The sequence below is a fragment of the Microtus ochrogaster genome, chromosome 7, assembly GCF_000317375.1.
Source record: "Microtus ochrogaster isolate Prairie Vole_2 chromosome 7, MicOch1.0, whole genome shotgun sequence".
NCBI classification, from domain to species: domain Eukaryota; kingdom Metazoa; phylum Chordata; class Mammalia; order Rodentia; family Cricetidae; genus Microtus; species Microtus ochrogaster.
The window spans coordinates 11,187,510-11,190,108 of record NC_022014.1 but is presented as its reverse complement, the minus strand read 5'-3'; the positions used below and the strand labels follow the sequence as shown (position 1 = coordinate 11,190,108).

The following is a 2,599-nucleotide window of genomic DNA, read 5'->3' as shown; positions in this document are numbered from 1 at the left end:
ACAGAATAGGGTAAGGCAGGAATTCCAAGCAGATAGAGGAAGAGAGAATAGGCAGAGTCAAGTGGAAGACATGTAGCAGCCAAATGAGACAGAACTTTACCGGTAAACCACGATCCTCGTGGTAAAATATAAAATAATAGGAAATGGGTTAATTTAAGATGTAAGAGCTAGCTAGAAATACGCTTAAGCTATTGGCCAATCAGTATTGTAATTAATACAGTTTCCATGTGATTATTTCAGGTCTGAGAGGCCAGGAAGTGAACGAGAAGCCCCTGCCAACAGATTGATGTCCGCTGTCTGGGGACATGGATCCATATAGAACCTAAAAAAGCCGTTTTTTGAAAGAGGACTTCTAGGTTCACAGAAATGGGAGCCAAATGCAGCTTCTTGGCAGCTGCATTTTTTTTTCTCAGATGGGTTCTGTTTGCTGGCAGTGAGCAGGAGTACTGTGGCTCCTTTAAGAGGGTTCCTGACTCAGTTTTAGTGGCAAGAACTGCCCATATTTTTTTGAGGGAAAGATTCCTGGTTCATGCTGGTTGAAGGAACTGTTCTGGTTCTTTCAGGAGACAGAGCATTTAAATGGGATATTTGACTCAGAATCCCATACAGCTCAGGCAAGCATTGATACCTCCCATGAGCTAAGGACCTTAAATGCCTGATTCTTTCACTTCCACCTCTTGAATGCTGGATTTACAGTCCTCTGCCACCATGCCTGGGTTTGCTTTTCCATATAGTCATTCTGAAGCTTTGATTTGTATTTTCATGGAGGCTAAATATATTTGGTTTTGTTTTAGTTTTCATTTGATTTTGTTTGTTTTTGAGACAGGACCTCACTATGCAGCCTTGGTTGGTTTGGAGTCCACCATGAAGATCAGGCTGGCCTTGAACTCATAGAGGTCCATCTGTTCTGTCTCCTGAGTCCTTGGGCCAAAGCCGCATACCACTCTGCTCTGCTGGACAACGTTTAATTGGGGTTGGCTTACAGTTCAGAGGTTCAGTCCATTGCTGTTAAGGCAGTCAGCATGGCAGCATGCAGGCAGACATGGTACTGGAGGAGGAACTGAGAGTTCTGCATCTTGATCCACAGGCAACAGGAAGAGACAGACACACTGGGCTTGGCTTCAGCTTCTGAGACCTCACAGCCTGCTCCCAGTGATATGCTTCCTCCAACAAAGTCACACCTATTCTAACAAGGCCACACCTCCCAATAGAGCCTATGGGGGTCATTTTCATTCAAACTACGCAGCCTCCAACTTGTAACATAACTTGAGGATGATCTTAAACTCTTGAACTTCCTGCCTTTGCCTCCGCAAGTACTGGGATTCCAAGCATCTGTTACCAGGTCCAGTAGAGCAGAACTTGTAAGGAGATAGATGTCTTTGAGACAGGATCTCACACAGCCCAGACTGATCTCAAACTCACCATGTAGCAGAAGTAACGCTATGATGTTTCATGCTTCACCTCCACCATTAATGTTTCTGAAATTTTTTTGGGGGGAAATGCAAGAACTTTATTCAAAGTGCAATGAAACTGGTTAACAGCTTAAAAGATGGGATACTAAGACATCTCCCCTCAAGCCCAAGAACAAGCACAAGGAGTGCTCTTTCTAGACAGTGTGCTGAGAAAAGTGCGTCCATCTTCCTGTTTGACTTTCTTAGTGGTGTCACTGGGCTCGACCTCGAGGGTGATGGTCTTGCCTGTCAGGGTCTTCACAGATCTGCATCCCACCCCTGAGGCGCAGGACCAGGTGCAGGGTGGACTCTTTCTGGATGTTGTAGTCGGACAGGGTGCAGCCATCTTCCAGCTCTTTGCCTGCAAAGATCAGCCTCTGCTGGTCAGGGGGGATGCCCTCCTTGTCCTGGATCTTTGCCTTGACATTCTCGATGGTGTCACTGGGCTCGACCTCGAGGGTGATGGTCTTGCCTATCAGGGTCTTCACAAAGATCTGCATCCCACCCCTGAGGCGCAGGACCAGGTGCAGGGTGGACTCTTTCTGGATGTTGTAGTCGGACAGGGTGCGGCCATCTTCCAGCTGTTTGCCTGCAAAGATCAGCCTCTGCTGGTCAGGGGGGATGCCTTCCTTGTCCTGGATCTTTGCCTTGACATTCTCGATGGTGTCACTGGGCTCGACCTCCAGGGTGATGGTCTTACCAGTTAAGGTTTTCACAAAGATCTGCATTGTCAGCACTGGCGGCAGCGATCCTCCTAGAGACGTACGACAGAACTCGAGGTCTCGACGGAACTCTGAAAAAATTTTAAGACTGATTTTTTTGTAGGTGGAAGCCACCCATTCATTCCTGGCTGCTTAGACCTGAGATAATCACTCAGAAACTATATTATTTGCAATACTGTTTGGCCAATAACTTAAGCATATTGCTGGCTAACTCTTATATCTTTGGTTAACCCATTTCTATTAATCTGTGTATTGCCACAGGCTGTGGCTTACCCGCAAGGTTCCAGTGTATCTGTCTGCAGCAATGGCTCCATGGCTTCTCCCTGACTCCACCTACTCTTTCTATATATCTTTTCCAGCCTGTCTATATTCTGTTAAGCCTTTGACGGAAAGCAGCTTCTTTATTCATTAACCAATAAAAGTAAT

General features: G+C 46.2%; 1 protein-coding gene across 1 annotated transcript; it reads right to left on the bottom strand.

Moving 5' to 3' along the window:
* Positions 1 to 1,557: 1,557 nt before the first annotated feature.
* Positions 1,558 to 2,216, bottom strand: LOC101996208 (polyubiquitin). The gene is given in 2 exon segments (XM_013347094.2): positions 1,558 to 1,714; positions 1,716 to 2,216. Coding segments are annotated over 2 exon segments (606 nt in total). The 5' UTR covers positions 2,180 to 2,216; the 3' UTR covers positions 1,558 to 1,572.
* Positions 2,217 to 2,599: the final 383 nt, after the last annotated feature.